This window comes from Phaseolus vulgaris, chromosome 4 (assembly GCF_051622355.1).
Source record: "Phaseolus vulgaris cultivar YP4 chromosome 4, ASM5162235v1, whole genome shotgun sequence".
NCBI classification, from domain to species: Eukaryota; Viridiplantae; Streptophyta; class Magnoliopsida; order Fabales; family Fabaceae; genus Phaseolus; species Phaseolus vulgaris.
In genome coordinates, this window is record NC_143501.1 from 3,928,320 (window position 1) to 3,945,508 (window position 17,189).

The 17,189-nt window shown below is 30.6% G+C and overlaps 1 protein-coding gene across 13 annotated transcripts; it reads right to left on the reverse strand.

Annotated features, from left to right (window-relative positions):
* Positions 1-5,495: 5,495 nt before the first annotated feature.
* On the reverse strand, positions 5,496-15,998 carry CFM2 (CRM family member 2). Of its 13 annotated transcripts, none has more exons than XM_068645576.2 (14): positions 15,353-15,996; positions 12,706-13,234; positions 12,502-12,632; positions 10,013-10,306; positions 9,771-9,927; positions 9,349-9,647; positions 8,718-8,777; positions 8,153-8,467; positions 7,775-8,003; positions 6,750-6,880; positions 6,435-6,625; positions 5,951-6,134; positions 5,826-5,864; positions 5,496-5,718 (listed from the first exon to the last, which is right to left on the reverse strand). In XM_068645576.2, exons 1-11 carry the CDS (start codon positions 15,902-15,904, stop codon positions 6,440-6,442), a joined length of 2,883 nt encoding a protein of 960 aa, XP_068501677.2. In that variant the 5' UTR covers positions 15,905-15,996; the 3' UTR covers positions 5,496-5,718; positions 5,826-5,864; positions 5,951-6,134; positions 6,435-6,439. The 13 variants fall into 13 exon arrangements, with proteins under 13 accessions (XP_068501677.2, XP_068501672.2, XP_068501670.2 ...); XM_068645571.2 differs by having other exon boundaries at positions 5,959-6,134; positions 8,153-8,635; XM_068645569.2 differs by having other exon boundaries at positions 8,153-8,635.
* Positions 15,999-17,189: the final 1,191 nt, after the last annotated feature.

Genomic DNA, 17,189 nt, shown 5'->3' on the forward strand with positions numbered 1-17,189 from the left:
AATCTTTGTCCTATAGAAATAATTCATAATTAAGGTGGTTGATGTGCATTTGTTGGGAAGGAAATGTTTTATTTTTCATAAAACCTTCATAGGAATACTATTAATAAACTTTATACTATTGATTAAAAATTATTTGTTGAAGGTTATGACATGGTAAAAGAATGTAAAATAAAGAGTTGAGAACGTGTTAAAAAAATTGTGTTAGATATTGTATTGTTATCAACTTTTGGAATTGACATAAAGTTGTTCTGACTTGAAAAAAATGCTTACACTTCACTCAATTGAGGACTGTTTTTAGTGAAGGATACCTGTGATTATTAAAAACATTTCATATAGTTTTTTCATTTAAATGGGAGAAAAGTATCTTTAAAAAATAATTACATAAAAAGATGGCTTATTATACTATAAAAAATAATTAAAAGATTTATTATTCACAATATTTTTAAAATTTTGGTGTGTATAAAATATCATTATTAATTTTACTTCAAGGCTATATTTGTTTGACGAAGTAAACATATAATGAAAAGTGAGTGATACAAGACAATTAATGTGGGAAAAATATTTTACTTGTCCAAGTGAAAGTCACAAAGAATGATAACACTTTCCACTAGGTCTTGCATTTTTTTTATCTTTCACTTGTATAAAAACATAAAACACTGAAAAACTAAAGAAAAATGTTATTTTTAAAATTATCACTCTCATTTCTTTATATATATTGATAACTTTGTCACTATATATGAAAATTTAGAAACTAAATTTAAAGATGAAAATAATTAATTATTATATTAATTAAATTTAATTTTTTTATAAATTAAAAAATTATTGATATCTAAAATAGTTTTTATCATTAATAAAAATTTATAAAATAGTTTCTAAATTGATATCAAGAATTTAGTTAATAATTACTTATTTCTAAATTAATTTTTATTAGTTTTTTAAAAATTAATTTAAAATCTAAAATATTAATAGATAAAATTTTGATAGCTAATTTAATACCAATTTAAAAACTATTTTATAATATTTTATTAATAATATAAATCACATTCGATATCAATATTTTTTTTTCTTTAAATTAGTATCTAATTTAGATAATTAATTATTTTTTGTCTCTAAATTTAATTACTATTTAATAATTTCTTATAATGATAATTATTAATTTATGATTAATTAATTATTTTTAAAAAATAACATTTTTTCTTGTTTTTTAATGCACTTTATTTTCAAAAATTCATTTTATTTCCTTTTTTTCTCACATTCTCTTTCAATTTTTTTCCTTGAAACCGAATAAAGCAAAAGATGTAAAGTTTTCTTGGTACGTGGAACATCCCATCCTCCTCTTGTCGACCTAACAAACCAATGCATTTTCTCTTAATTTTTTTAACTAATTTATCTTTTATTCATACAAAATATTATATAATCATTAGTCTTTATAATGACTAAATTAATATGAGAATTTATTTATAAAAAAATAAAATTGCACCTTAAGCACTGGTTATTCTTTTAAAATTTACATTTTCATGAATATAGATTAACTATCAAAATAAAAGATGATGATTTTTCTTAAAAATAATAATTTCAAAATATTAATTTTTTTATCGACAAAAATAATAAAGAAATTAGAAATATTAAAAATATTCCAATCAAATAAAAGAATCCATAATGATAAAACTTTTCACCAATCTCTCAAACAAAAGCAACTCCTATATATCCTAATATTTGTGTTAGGTTAAATTTCAATTCAGTATTTGGGTTAATTACCACACAAGACATTATGTACTTATATATTGTTAAATATATTACTTTTGAAAATTATATATATTCTATTTTTGGTATTTGTAAAAACTTGTTAAACTAACTATAATGATAAGTATCAATATTAAAATTAAATATTATTGTTATAAGTTATTGAAGTTTAGGATTCATTTAAATTAAGAAAAATGTTAAATTGTAATATATAATTAAAGTTCAAATATCACTTTATAAGCTTATTGATAATAAATTTGAAGTAACCTCACTTATTAAAATATATAAAAGTTATTTATAAATCAAATTTTATAATGACATTTATTACAAAATTTTTATTAAATTACTTATAAATATCTAAATTTAAACTCAAAGATTTATTTATAGGAAAGTGTTAAAGATTTCATATTAACTATAAATAACATCAAATTAGACTACAAACCTTACCCTACCAACTAAATTTATAAAATTAAGTTAAGTTTAACACAGACTTGTAGAATACTATATCAAGAATAAAAAAAGTCATTAATAATTAAATATATTTTTAATTATTTAATCTTACTATCAGATGCTTATAAATATATATCAATATTAAAATAATTTAATACTCAATTCTTTTTTATATTTACTATTCTTACTTTTGAACAGAATAAATGTAACAGTGTTCCTTCTAAAAAAAATAAAAAAAATACAAGATTAATTTTTAGGCTAACGAGTTAGAAAATTATTTAGTTATCAAATATATTAAATTGTAGGTTTGTTGTCCATCCTTAACTGATAAACATTCCACCAACTTTTCATATTTTTTTATATACATAGCTAAACTGTCTACGTTAATGTCACCAACATTGGCTTACACTCTCATAACTTTGTTAAATAATTAATAATATATTTATTGTGTTATTAATTTCATAAATATTCTTGATTTGAGATAATCCTGCCTTGTTAATTTGTACTTAAATTTTTTATGTTAAGTTTGAACACCCATACTAAAAAATTATTAAATAAAAGAAAATTTTAGAAACTAAAAATAATTAATTATAAAATTAATTAAATTATATATTATTTTAAAGATTCATTTTTAAATTAGTTTTTATTATTGATAAATAATTTTTAAATTAGTATCTAATTAATTATAAAGATTTTAACTACCAATTATTTATATTCTAAATTTGATAACAAAAACTTGATAGCTAATTAGATACAATTTTAAAAATTATTTATTAATAATAAAAACTAATTTATAAACTAATAATTTTTTAATCTCTAAAATAATATCTAATTTATTCATTTGTTATTTTTTGTCAATATAATTTAAAAGAGTATAAATTTAGAAAATTTTATCAGTATAACTTTTGTTTCATGGAAAACCAACATTGAAGTTTTTTTTTGATGTTCATGTTGATCCAAAAGAAGAACCATGGTGATAAAAGAAAACAAAAAGAAGAAGAAAATATAGATTTAGTACACATGTACATATAATCTATAGTGCTGTTTTTCTCTTTGTCTGACAACTTTGACTGAACTCAAAAGTTGAATTCAATTGTACTCTGTCACTGTGATACCAGAACTCAAGATTTTGCCAAATGCTAACATAGAAGAGGAAATAAATAAAACAAAATAGAAAAAAAAGTTTAAAAGATTGGCACAGAAGAAGTAAAATTGAATATTCACTTATTTAAAAGATTAAAAATATGTAAGAAACAGAGAATTTAAAAAAAAAGATAAATAAAAACATGTTAAGAATATTATATTTGAGTTTCATAAACGTTTCTTATCTCATTTTCCTTTTACCACACATATAAAATATATAAAATCAGTTCTCTTTTATTAAAAGATTTCTTTTTTACTTTCACAATAACGTTCAGATAGTTTTGTTATTTCTAGAGGTTAACATATTTTTAATATCTCATTTGATTGGTTTAAATATATTTTTAATTTAATATAATCGATTTTTAAATCTATAGATTTTGTTAATCCTTAAAATATCTGTGAGCACATGATTTTTGACATTCAACCAATTTTATTATTTAAAGAAAATAAAGTTGCGGTATCTTTTTTCGTCAGTATTATAGATTTAGAAAAAATCTATATTCATTATTATTATTATTAAATAGTAAACGATTTTTTACTGCATAATTTAATTTTTCGGTATATTGATTTAAGATATGAAATTTGTTTCACTATATTCATTCATGTAAACAGTATCGAATCCAATAAGTATGCACTAAAAAACCCTCCAACTCTAATCAACACAAAGGATATGAAAAGAACGTTTTTATAACCCATGTGGTGTCAATATATTTCATTGTTTATGGATTTTTTTTCATGATTTTCATCGTGTTTTCTAACCCTTGTTGGTTTAAATATTAATTAAATTTCATAGTCTTTTTATGTATATAAATAATATTTATATTATGAATAGTTAAAAAATAATTTAAAATTCCATTTGAAAATTCAAAGTCCAAAATCATCATGGTTTTGAGGGACAACACTAATAATAAATTGTTTCAGTATGAATGACAATATTGTTTGAATGTGGAGCCATACGAGACTTGGTATATTAAACACAGTATATTAACTCAAGAAAGAAATTTCTATATCTAAATAATTTACCACAAATCAAAGTTGTATATCTATCAATTTATAATATATAGTTTTTCACATTCAATTCTTTAGTAGTCTTCAAATGTATAATTGTTAACACTTTGAAATAGTTTTGAATTATTCAAAGAATTCTCCTTAACAAATTACATTGTTAAGTGCTAATATTATGCAATGTATTACTTTACCATTTTCACTTATTCTTTTAATAAATTATATTTATGCTCTAAGGATAACTAAAGTGTTATTTAACCAGGACAATTTTCTCAGTAATAATATTATAAGAGAATAAAGTTGTATAAATTATTAAAGTAATGTATATTTATCTCAATCTCTTTCATCAGATTTTTTCTGATACATTTTTTTTTCAGGACCTAAAAATATCATTGATGGTTTAAAAACCATTCCACTGACACTCTGGAATACTATATACACTTTATTGATTAATTGAAAATTAGTACACAGTATTATTCTATAAAAAATATTGCTATAAATTTAAAAAAAAATATGTAATACAAAAATATCGACATAATTTACTCTAAATCCCCTATTACATGTCTCACTTGTCCAAACCATTACCTTGCTTACAAACTATCATAATATTATTTACTATATTTTTTCTAAGTTCAATTATGAGTGGCAGACACCTTAATACATTATGTGTTGTACAAAATTATATTCCTTATTGATAACCAATTTATGATGCTGTTACAACTAGCAATGATAAAAGGAATGATGATTTTATCTCAATTTGCATAGTAGTATGCTAAGTTTTATCATGATATACACCCACATGCTTTTATTATTGTGAAATAGTTATTAAATTATCATAATTAATTTTATTTAATGTGTCAAGACCTGTAAAATAAGTTATACAAAGTAGATAATGATGACCGATTAACATTTACTTATTCAGAAGAAAACTTGTTTTTGTTTTCAAGTACATATACTTGTTCATAATATGAATGATTCATGTATCTATTGAGAGAAACTTTTCAAGTGACACGAGCTGTCAAAGAAGTGATTAAATTAGAAAATGATGTATCAACTAACATTTAATTTATATGACATGATAATCCTTATTTATATGATGAATTAGAATCCTTAATTAGTTGCTAGATAAATGTCTGAAAATGAAGTTACAGAATTAGAGAATGACGTATCAATTAACATTTAATTACATAAGAAAATGATGTATGAATTAACATTCAATTCCAGTTTGATGCATTCACTTAGCAGTCTGTATTTGCACTTTCTGAAAGAGCATAACAATAGAAATGATACCTTTTAGGAGACTTTTGAAAAGGAGAAATAGTTGAGTCCAACACTTTAACTCCATCCAGAAATGAGTACTGATTCCAACCCTAAATCCTGAAAAAGACATTCCGAAATATCTATTTCAGAATGAAAAAGGTGTTATTCAAGATTTTTAGAGTGTAAAAAGAAAGTGCCTCCTTATTGTTATTGAGGACTCTTACCATCTTGAATTTGTATTCATCCCAACAATAGGCCTCATACTTTGGGACCTCACCACAGAAAACACATTGTTTAGAATATTTTAATGTGTTAAGACGCAAAATTTTATGACTATCTGATCACGTACATTCTTACAAATGCAAAACTTGTGTCACGTCCAATCATCTACCACAGACAGCACCTGCTTTGCCAAGTAACCTACCACATTGCTAACATTCAACACTCTGCCCACAACAACTATCCAACGTCACTTGCCACATCGCCATAATTCACTTTGATGGTTGATCACGGACTTCTACATTTACCTATTCCTGGTTGAATTGATCAGGGAGCCATTACATGAGTTTAAACAGACAGAAGTTTAGGCAATTAAGCTCTTCCTTTTGTTAATTTACTATTTCTTTTTCAGTTCTTGTTGGTGTTCTCCATCCCAGTACAAATATACACTCAAATATTTCTGACACCCTAAAATTTTCAATATTAATAATACAGCAATTTCCAAATTTTTTTTTTGCCTTAGTAGCTCTATCTCTATAAATCCTAGTGTTGTGTTGATGAGAAAATTGGCAATGTTTGTAAAAACTTTGATCAGTAATGAGCAGCAGTGTTACGTTTGTTACTGCAATCCACATTCAATTCTGATTGCTTCCAAGAGCTCAGGAGAGACACTGGGCTTTGCCTCTCCCTTTTTATCCAATTTCTTAACATTTATAGCAGTGCTAGGTTTCTCTCCTTCCCCCCAGCCCCTGTACAGTATGACTTTGTGAAGCTCCTGAGAAACCAGAACGGCACCTGTTTCTTGCTGCAAGAATAGTAGAGAAAACAAATTTCAGGTATTTAGAGAGTGATATTAGCCTAAGACATGAAATAAAAATTCAACAAGGAAGAGATGAGAAAAAGGGAAGGAATTTTTTCAGCATGTGCACCTCTAGCTTGGACACCACCTCCTGAATTGAGGTCCCATTTGCCCTTCCTTTGACATTAACTACGGCAAGAGGGTATTTCCGGAAGTGAGCATTGATTGCTTTCGCAATTCCAGTTACACTATTGCTCTTTCCTGAAAAGAAGTTGAAGCCATAAAACAATAAAGAGATTAAGACATTCTTCCCAATTAGTATAATTTCAGGAAAATACCAAAGGAATAAGGCAAAGCATTAAACAGCAGCTTTAGCCTCCAGATCCACGTGGAAAGAAAGTACTTAATACATCATTTACAATGAATACCATTCAAGATGTTGATATTAATTGAATTGAAAATTTACATCAACTAGAACGAAGATATTATTAAAATTAAAGTACTCCTTTTAGCTTGTCCTCTCAGGCAAGAAGCTCCTCCAATTAGCTCTCTCTGGAAGTTTCTGTTTTTGTTTTTTGTTGATTAAAAATGTTAAAGCCACATTTATTTTCTATCGCTTCTTTAAAAATTGCGTTGTTCAAGAGGAAAGAAAAAAGTAGGATAGAAATCAAATGAATAAAAAGAAATAGGGGAAAAATAAAGTACAGATTAAAACAGTATGGTTGAAGAGAAATAGAAAAGGTGTTAAAAGAATGAGAATAAGTGAGAAGTAGTTCAATAAGTCTGGTAGGTTTTTAAAATTATTTCTCTTCTACCAAACAACAACGTATATTAATTATATGCTCTCCATCCTCACCACCAAACACAAGGAGAGGGGAAGCCCCCAAAAAACAAGGCCAAGCGCTATTTAAGGACCAAAACCTAGAATGCTAGTTAGCAGCTATCTTTGCTGAAACAAACTATAGTTTCTGTATTAATAACCCCCCAGGGAAGAAAAAGAAAAGAGAAAGTGGCAAGCCACACAAGATAGAGCTACAAAACAAACAAATCTTAGTAAGACTGCATAGCATAAACTTAGATAGACTTGGAAAGTGTGGAGACAACCTAGAACAAACAACAACATTGGCAAAAGGAAAATAAAGCCAAAAACAATACCTACAGAAAGGACAGACCGCTTTTTCATTGTTAATGCCTGTTTTCTCAGAAGAAGTCTCTCTCTGTTGGAAAGACATACAGATCCAGAAGGTAACTCGTTTGAACTCATATCTCTCACCAGAGTTGATAGGTCAGCATGACTCTTCGATGACATGATTGATGATTCCATTACTTCGCTAATTGAGACGCTATGCTCAGTATCAACCAAAGAATCACTAACTCCATCGAACTGAAGTCCAAGATAATTTTACCAAATCAATATTTAGACAAGAAGCAAGAACGAGAATGTCAAAGGGAGCCATGACACAAACAGATTATAAGCCAGGAGAGGATTGAGGTCAGCAGTTCGTTTCTCATCAGTGAAAGTCATTTGCTTACCTCTCTATCTTTAGGAATCAAACCAGGCCAGGATTCTGGTTCATCTTGATGAGCTCCACGACCATCAATCTGCTCAACAGGATGATCCTGTATTGCTTGCTGATTGTCAACAAAAGCTCCTTCAGGAGAATTCCAATTCGCTGAACTTTCTGGTTCACCTGGATGGGCTTCACCACTATCTATCGGCTCAACTGTCTGTCCCTGCATTGCTTCCGGATTATCAACAGAAGTTTCTTTGTTAGGATTCCAATTTATGAAATTGTCAGCTTCACTTTGATGAGCTCCACCATCATCAACCAGCTCAACAGACTGCTCCTGTATTGAGTTGTCAACAGAAGGTTCGTAAGGAGACTTCGAATTAATAGAATTTCCTGGTTCAGCTTGATGAGCTCCACAACTATCAATCAGCTCAATTGGCTGCTCCTTTATTGCTTGTTGATTGTCAACAGGAGTCTGCTTACTGTTTACCTCCATATCTTGAGCCTAATAAGGTGAATGACCTATATCCCTTAATTGAAATCAAAATGTATTGCAGGAACAAATAAAGAAAACAAGGGGCACTCACCATTTGAAGTTTCAATCTGTTTATGTTACTACCTAGCTTCAAAACGTGGAGCTTCAACGACTGCAAAAAGTGAGGAGAAAGGAATAAGTTCGTGATATTTATGCCATATAAGATTGGCGATCAACTCTCTTTTCAAATGATGGGGTAAATGAATGACCAGGATGAAGACTCATGCCACATGTAGTGTTCAGTTGTCCAGCACCAATAGTATGTTTTAGTATGTTCAGATGAGCCCTTCTTTAAAATTTGAAGCATTGAAAAAAGATCAAATGATATGTTTTAAGCTAGAGTCCGGTGCTTGTAATAAAGTATCATGTCTACAACATTGAAAAACCGGCTGAAATATTAAAAAGTAAAAAATAAGTACTTCTCAAATTTTACATCAAAACATAAAATAACTTTTTTTTTCCGAAAGAAAATTACTCAAAATAATTTACATATAAAAGATCCGTTTTATTAAAGGTAATGCAAAACCAATCTATAAACTATTATTAATAATCATTGTACATGCGATATACAGGTAAATAAATTTCTCCTACCTGCTCTTCCATTTCTCTTTTTCACAAAAAAATGTAAAAAAATCAGCTGACAGAACTCCTCTGCAAATACAAGTTAATGATGACAACTTTACCTCGTGGCGCTGTGCTTCCTTAGAGCGCTTCAATGCTTCTCTTTTATTTAAAAGTGTTCGAGGCCTCAAACTTGCAGGCCGACTATAATTCTTTCCACGATACACAATGATTGCATGGCCTTTGCCCACTTTTTCTACTGAAATCAATATTCCGCCACTTTCTGCCTCTAAGGTCTTCGCTATCTGTTGGACATCTTCTAGGCTTAATGTCTGTTTATTACATATTATCTTCACAAGTTCCCGATACTTCCAATGAAGATGCATATTTTGCACCGTTCCATCAAAAACCCCCCTTCTACCTAAGAAAGAAGAGAGGATTTATCAGGAAAAGAAGTTGTAGAGGCCTCAGCCAGTCATTTCAGTCCAAATTCAGAACAATCAAATATATAATTACGAATTTCAAACATCATCTTCAAAATCACCTAGTAGTAGGAAGGGACCCATCTTCAAGCCAATCCTCCGCAACATGTATTTCTCTTCTTCAGTAATACCCTCTCTATTGATTTCTTCTTCTTGGGGTTTCTCTGCATTTTCCATCTCTGCCAGAAGTTTTTCAGCCTTTGTTCTTTCCTCTAGTGCCTGAAAGTGAAAGCAACTATACCATCTGTAACTCCAAAAAAGAAATTGAAAAGCAACAAATTGGTGTTTGTTAATGAAATCATACCATTGACAATTTTATGCTGGTGCTTTTAATAGCTTTCTCAGCCTCAGTCAATATTCCTGGTTTAGTATCTTTCTGGAAGTTCATACCCTTTACTACAGAATCACACTCTCTGGTTCCATCATTCAGATCTCGAGCATCTGTAACTGACCAACTATTTCCAGTCTTCAGTTTATTCATTCCAATACTCCTCCGTTGTTCAATTGCTGATGACACTGCAGCTGGCAAGAAGTCTTTTCCTCTATAGAAAACAATGAATTCTTTATCCCGAGCAAGGAGAGTACCTCCAGTCAGATACTGCAGAGAAATATATCCTTTTATTGAACTGAAATTGAGATATAAAAGTATTATATTTATATTTTTTGCTCATAAACAAAATTGGTTTTATTTAAGTTCTTTAAAGCAACTATCACAAGCAAGTATTTACAAAAAAAATATGTTATGTTCCATGTTGCCACAAAACTTTAACTAGCTGCCTTAACAGTCGGTCAAATCAGTAATACAATCAATATAAAACTGATAGTGGATCTTTGAATTCTTCTATTCACGGGACAAATGTTGAGAAAACAAGATAAAACAAAATGCCAACTACATGAGTTTTAAACACACGATTTCAGGGCTGCCATTCCTGTTGTCAAGACAGGTCAAAATTGACAAGAATTTTATGATTAGATTCAATTTACTTATTTTAATTACACCCAATTAAAGAAACATCACAAGATAAATTTTATGATTGGATTCAATTTACTTATTTTTAATTACACCAAATTAAAGAAACATCACAAGATTTAATGAACTTATCACGAGAACATCATTTGGCAACTTGCAATTAATAGAGAATTTCCATTTCCAGTTAATGGGTCAACACGATATCTTGACCTCCTCAATCTACTACCATTGTCTAAATAAGCATTGACTGGATGATCAGTGATTAGTCAATATTCAACACCACAATATGAAATTCCTAATATACATAAATTCCCCAAAATCAGCAGAAGCCAGTTGTTTGCAATATGATGGAATCCAATATCATCAAGATGAAGGCTAATTCTCCCTGCACCAGATCAATTGTGACCCAACATTTATTTTAAAACCCTAAACTGCCCTTGTCACCTTTTCCGGATTTCCACATCCGGAATGAGAAAAAAAGCTTCCGGATCTTAGCGTCCGGAAGACATTTTTGTGTGCAAATAAGACAGCGGATGGTTATATTTGGAAGACACATCTTAGTTCCGGATTTGCATATACGAAACTCTCTTATTTGTGTTACGGATATGGATATCTAAAAGATTAAGGGCAAAATAGATATTTCTTATGCAGCAGGTGTTGGATGCAAATCACAATTGATCTGGTGCAGGGAGAATTAACCCAAGATGAATTGCTGGACAACCACTAGAGGCCCAACCCAATATTATGAAGAGAAGGAGAGGGGCACATGGCAGCAATGAGAAGGGGCATTATGCTATACAAGAGGTTGTTACTGTGGTAAACAATCATTATAAGAAGTAGCATGGAAATGAATGGGCGTAGAGAGGAAGTTATAAAGGAATTCAACTATCTGGCTTACAAAGTCATAACTCTGGGAGTTAGGAGGAGAGGGGCACATGACAGCAATGAGAAGGGGCATTATGCTATACAAGAGGTTGTTACTGTGGTAAACATTCATTATAAGAAGTAGCATGGAAATGAATGGGCGTAGAGAGGAAGTTATAAAGGAATTCAGCTATCTGGCTTACAAAGTCATAACTCTGGGAGTTAGGAGGCGTTATTTTCTTTGTTTATATGTTCATTTTCTGGTTAGTGTCGGTTTTGTTGAGTGTGAAATTGATTGGGTTGTTGCTGGTCTTCTTTGAGTGGTATTGCGTGCAGCTTACTTCAAAATACCTGAATTTTAATCATTAATTACATTCTTACGGATTGTACTACAAGACATCTCTTGATCTTTTGATTATTCCATTACATTTTGACCCACATTCATAAATCAGAGCACTCTAAATATAGTATGCCAGATGTTTTCCACCAAAATATGACTAATAATCTCAACAAAGCAAAAACGACACAAGGAAAAGAGAAAGTGAATAAACAACTTTTTTTAAAATAAATTGTCTAATTGTGTCATTTCGAACTTGCAAGCTGAAGTAACCAGAATTATGAATTTCTTTTTCAGGCACTACGAAATTTTACTTACAGGATGATTGGAAACATCCGATACAATTTGATATAATGCAAACAAATCTAGCATCCACTTGTCATAAATGTTCAAGCATGAGAAGTAGAATGAAAATAAAAATGACAGCAAATATGTAAATTTAATTACTATCCAGGGTGAAATATACTTGCTAATCATCTCAAATAATTTACAATATGATATCAATGAATGATAGTGGTTGACAGCAATACACACACCAGGTTATACACTTCCATTTACCATAATATTGAAATCATAAGTGCCAAATTTCATAAATTTAAAAACTATAAGAAAAAAAACTGACCTTTATCTCTTCAGCCATTACCTCGCCATCAGTATTCTCCACACCTCTCTTTATAGCAATCTTGACAATCTCACATCTTTCCCAAAGCTTAATAATTGCAACAGCCAATCCTTGCAGTTTCCTGTTTCTACCTGGGAAACCAAAGACCATGAAAAACAATTACAACTAATTTTGGTCATATAAGAAAAAGTAAGGCAAACTCACCTAATGCAAAATGACATGGTAAATGGTTGCCAAGCCTCCTCATTGTGGTCATTTCATCATCTGTCAGTTTTGGCTTCACACCATATGGAAGAAGGCGAAAAGGCTTCCGATATCCAGGAATAACAGCTGGCAGAAGATCAGCATCAACAGGCAGAGGGTCATATCCCCACCAATCAAAAAACCGTGGCCCAATCCCTGTTAACAAGTTGTCTGCATCTTTTGCAAGCTCTGCCTCACCTGGCAGTTGAAATCTTACTTTTTTGGGAGTCCCAATGCCTTGTATCAAAGCTGGTTTTGACGTTTTGGCATTTAAACTTTGCCCAGTGTATGTCACTGAATTCTTTTCTGACAAGTGGCTCTCTCTTTTATCCCGACTTTTATCATCCTCATCCATGTGTTGCAAAACATCACCACTGTGATCATCTCTCAAAACTTTATCAGATAGAAAGTAAGGATACTTATAATCAGGCCCTCTGTATAATATTATCTTACTTCCAGATCTCCAGACAACAAGGCCTCCAGTTTTTCTCTGACAGTGACAATCACATAATTACACATGGGGCACTGAAATCACGTTGGAGTAAATAAAAGGATAAAATGCAGATAGCCCCTTCAGTCATAGGTTTATTTTAGAAAACCTCCCGTGGTTGCAAACCATGGTAATGTTAGGTTTATTTTCTATTTCAATTTTAATTTCACACGTTTTCACTAATAAATACAAATGACACATATTCACTTTATCTCTTGATTTCAAGAATTTGCAAAGAAAACAGGATTAGGTGAAAAAACCAAATTTATGTTTTTGCCATTTTAGGAATACACTGAAAACACAGGACAACATGAAAATTCAATGGTATTCTCATAAAAACCATAGATAAAATCATATCAATTGATAGTGGAAAATTAAACAAATCCAATCGTAGGAATTCATCTCTGAACTTAGCGAACCATGCAAAGTAATGTATATATAATTTCTTGCACAAAGGCAGAAAACTCACTTAGTAGAATTAAAAGGGTGAGCTTTGAACCACACAGTAATTTCTGCATTTACTTATGGTTGAACGGAACTTCTTAGTATGCACAGGTACATGAATTGGGTAAAACACGACCACATCTTAAACTTTAAAGTTCTTATTGGTTTCTTTAGAAGTATTTGTTGATCACTTAGTTAGATTCCCTACCATCCTGATACAATACGACTATATCACAAATTTTGAAGTAGTCATGTATTAATTGTTAACTTTATACCAGAAAAAAAAAGATAAATTATACACAGATGTGATTGCAAATAGCAAGAATTGGATTTCCAACTGTTAGGAAATTTGTAAAGCCGTTAGTCCAAGTGACTAGGCTGGTTAGTTGAGGGTTGTGGGGTGAGAGTCAGCTTGCTATATAAGGCAAGACTGACCTCTTTGTATCAGTTCAGACTTGTGAATTCAATCTCTTCTCTGTAATTCTTTCCCTCTCTCAGTATTCAATAATATTCGGTCACTGTGCTATTCACAGTTCCATTCTTCATCTAGTTCTTCGAATATCACATTCCTAGGACTAATAGAAAAAAGTAATACCTTAACACCAACCCCTTTTGGAACTAGCTATTGACCTGACATTATTAAAAAAAATTACCCTGTCAATGTCAACCAACAGAAATCACCAACGATAATAGATACGACTTTTAAATCAATAATTACAAGTTGTTAACAGACAAGTCATGCATGGGTATTTTTTTCTCAACCAGCACACTTGCCAGTAAAAATTTCTTTTGTTTACAATAATAGCAAGGATTACTTTGCAAATGTCAGAATTTGGTGTTCTCGCTGAAGAATTTTCATTTGCGTCTGTGATAGTTGGAAAAAAAAAATCCCATGCATGATTGAATGTCAATCTAAGAAGGGCATTCTAATTGAAAGTTTTGTTTGGATAAACTTGTTAAGAAACACTTAATAAGAGATTGAATTAAGAAATTAAAGTGAATTAAGTGTCTCAAAATCAACTTATAAATTTAACTTTTATAGATCTCATCTAGTTTTTCCCGGACTGAAAAGCCAAGGTGCGTAAGTGTATGTTTGGTTTCTGGAATCTTGTGAAACACGTACATTTAGATAAAAACACGTTAAAATCCTAAAAAGATAGTAGAAGCAAGATTGAGATGCTTTTTACAAGGACGTGGGTGAATGGTTGATAACGTCCAACCAAACGTTCTATAATTTTATTTTAACATAAGAGAGAAAATCAATTCATCTTGGGTTTTTTCATCTTCTATGAGTACTTCTAGAGAAATTTATCCACACAACCAAAATTCATAACTACTATTTCCTTCACGAAGAAGTGATTACCCAGAAATTTACCAAAAGAAAAAGAAAATTCTAGCTACTATTTTGTTCTCCTGCACGTGTTTCCGAAAAAAATTATCCAAATATAGCCAAAATTCTAGCTACTATGATTCTTAATTCTGAGGACATTTCCGGGGCTTTCAACTCCAAACCTTGTGCTATTTCCATAGAGCACAAACAATAGGAAAAAATGCAAGCAAAAATACTCTCTAACACACTGTTTTGAACACACTGCAGGGTTACATTTTGAAATGAAAGCAACTTCGAAGAAATAGCAGAAACAATGGGGTTTCTGTTTTGCTTTGTTTACTTACCTCCAATAAGTCATGAGTCCTTTTCATGTTAAACCTAGAGAGATCATCGCACGCGATTCTCACAACCTCCGAATTCCTCCACCGTTCGTGAATCCCGTTCACGATCCCTTCCGTGATCCCCGCCTTCCCCACCCGCAGCTTCTGCCTCAGCCTCAACCCCACCGTCGTCAGCCGCTTTATCTCCGCATTCGACAGGCTCAGCTCCGCCAGCGTCGGCACCCGCTCCTCCCGCTTGTCCCAGCTCTGGTCGATCGTGTGCCCAACGTGCCGCTTCGGCAGGTGCTGCGGCAGCGGTACGAAGATCTCGCCGGCGCCAGAGGCTGGAGCGGGAACAGGAGCGGAGGACCGGTCGTCGATGCCAAGGCTGCGGAGCTTTTCGGCGATTCGCTGTATGGCGGAGTCGGGGAGGGTTTCCGCTTCAGTGTCGGAGCAGCGAATGAGGAATTTGAGTTTTGGTTTGGGGAATTGAAGAGGGAAAATGTGCAGTGATGAAGAAGAAAAGGAAGAAGAAGGAAAGGAGTGGAAGTGGAAGTGAGTTGCAGGAAGCAACATTTGAGAGAAGCAGTTAGTTACTCCATGCACACACACACATAGACATGGATAACGATACTCTATATCGTGTTTCAATAAATATCAACTTTCCACCCAAACAAAGAAGAAGATATATCATGATTAATGTTTTTTTTATCTTGAAATTTGAAAGATTTTTTTTAAAAAAAATTGTTGTTTTTTCCACGAATGTATTTTGTTATAATGTATGATCAGGAGAGTTGTCTATATAATTAAGCAGGTTATGGAGTTATTGAAATATTTAATAATAGGTTTTTCATGTGCTAAATAATGTAGGAAAGGTTTTAGCTACTACACATGCGTAAATATGACTAACTTTCTAACCCTTAATTGTTACAAGTGATTAGCTATTTATAAATATGGTTAACTTTGTTTTAGAAGTTGTTGAAAGTATCAATATGGCTGTATAAATTTTTAATATGATTAATTATTGTATGAAAAATACTTCATCTGTCTCTAGGTATGATATATCTTACTAATGGGAGGGATTTTTTTTACAATTTTGGAGGGGATTAAAGTACAAGGAAGAGAGGTTGAAAGAAAAAAAAATTAAGAAAGGAAATGTATCGAAAAAAACAAAAGAAAAGAGAGAAAACAGTGAGGTTGAAAAACAAGTAATATTTTTATGATAATCCCTTTTTTAATAATCCAAGTCTTCTCATTTTTTTTTACTTATATTCACGCTCGTCCCTTTTTTATTTTTATTTAATTTATTTTTAATACGGAATGTTAACATAATCTGTCATTTTGTGGCATTGATCATAACTAATATATTATAATTCTATTTTTTAATTCCTTTTAGTTACGATGTTAAATAATTATTTGGAGTTTAAATATTCCTTTTAGTTTAAAAAAGGAAGACATTTGTTAAACCAATTAGTTTTAAAAGTTTTCATTTTTAATTTTTATGTTTAACAAATAATAGGGTTCGTTCATTGTCTTTTTTAATTCTTATGTTTAACAGATAATAGTTAATATTATGAACTCTATTCTCAGCAATAAATGGTATTTTTTTAATATAATTAGAAAGTAGATCTCAATACGAAATTTTAAATAATAGTAAAAAATTAAATCAAATTGAATAAGATACTCTATGCGTCTTGAATTGTTTTTTCTGTTATCACCTAATATTTCCTTTACCTAATTAAATAAAATAATTATTTTTCTTTTATTTCCACTCAGTTATTCATTTTATTAGGAAAAATTGTAATTACTTTCCCTCACATTATACTAAATAGCATTCACCTCCTCTTTAATTTTAAACAAA

Excerpts from the sequence above, each read along its gene's own strand:
- CFM2 (XM_090301762.1), bottom strand. The coding sequence starts at position 15,904 with ATGTTGCTTCCTGCAACTCACTTCCACTTCCACTCCTTTCCTTCTTCT. Across the intron at positions 13,235-15,352 it reads GGACTCATGACTTATTGGAG|AGAAAAACTGGAGGCCTTGT; the intron begins GTAAGTAAACAA and ends TGTCACTGTCAG. Across the intron at positions 8,004-8,152 it reads TGATTCCTAAAGATAGAGAG|TTCGATGGAGTTAGTGATTC; the intron begins GTAAGCAAATGA and ends CTTGGACTTCAG.